The sequence below is a fragment of the Sinocyclocheilus grahami genome, unplaced genomic scaffold (assembly GCF_001515645.1).
Source record: "Sinocyclocheilus grahami isolate Dianchi unplaced genomic scaffold, SAMN03320097.WGS_v1.1 scaffold17683.1, whole genome shotgun sequence".
In the NCBI taxonomy this organism is placed as follows: domain Eukaryota; kingdom Metazoa; phylum Chordata; class Actinopteri; order Cypriniformes; family Cyprinidae; genus Sinocyclocheilus; species Sinocyclocheilus grahami.
In genome coordinates this window covers 3,362-4,281 of record NW_015516734.1, presented here as the reverse complement: position 1 = coordinate 4,281, position 920 = coordinate 3,362, and the positions used below count along the sequence as shown (strand labels likewise).

Sequence of the window (920 nt, the reverse complement as noted above, 5' to 3'; positions counted from 1 at the left end):
CTGAAGACTGGAGTAATGATGCTGAAAATTCAGCTTTGCTGTCACTTTAAAATGTATTAAAATAGGAAACTGTTCAATTGTAATATTTCATATGACTGTTTTTCCTGTATTTGATCAAATAAATGCAGCCTTGATGATCTTAAGAGACTTCTAAAACATAAAAACTTACCGACCTCGGACTTTCAATCACTAGTGTACAAACATTTAAAGTGTGTACAGTGGCGTTCAGAACGCATATATTATCCTGAGCACAGCATCCAGGTGTGATGGAGCAGTTGGATGTGGATATTGTGCCCTACATAGTGCTGTTGGTGGTCCCTGTGTTGGGCCGTATGAGTGACCCCTGTGACAGCGTGCGATTCATGGCCACGCAGTGCTTTGCAACTCTGATCCGACTGCTTCCTCTTGAGGTGAACGATCAGTAACGAGCATAATCCAGCATTCATGTATCTCATATTTTCTTATAATGAAAGACTTTCAGCTGAGAGTTTGAATTGAGGGATGTTGAGGCATGTCTATTCTCTGTGCAGCTATTTTCCTTTTCATCTTAGTTTTTTTTTTCTTTCTTTTTTTCTTTCAGGCTGGAATCCCAGACCCGCCGTCTATGTCTGAAGATCTAATTCGACAGAAAGCCAGAGAACGACACTTCCTCGAGCAGCTGCTTGATGGAAGGAAACTGGAAAATTATAAGATTCCTGTGCCCATCAAAGCAGAGCTCAGGAAATACCAACAGGTGTCTTTTCTTTTCACGATTCTGTCAATGGAGGTGTCTTTTTATTTTTATTTTTTGGCAAATCCAGAGATTGAAATGAGGCTAGTAACTGTAATTAACAAAAAGGTCTGACTAGTGCTGGGCGGTATGACCAAAAATTTAAATCACAGTATTTTTCAAAATTATACCAGTTTCACGGTACATGACG

The 920-nt window shown here is 39.7% G+C and overlaps 1 protein-coding gene across 1 annotated transcript in view; it reads left to right on the top strand.

Moving 5' to 3' along the window:
* Positions 1–110: 110 nt before the first annotated feature.
* Positions 111–920, top strand: part of LOC107579478 (TATA-binding protein-associated factor 172-like) — a gene marked incomplete at its 3' end in the record, with an annotated part of 4,097 nt that continues 3,287 nt past the window's right edge. Inside the window, exons 1-2 of the mRNA XM_016265310.1 lie at positions 111–410; positions 581–733. Coding sequence (XP_016120796.1) covers positions 267–410; positions 581–733 — 297 coding nt within the window. The remainder of the gene's footprint in view (positions 411–580; positions 734–920) is intronic.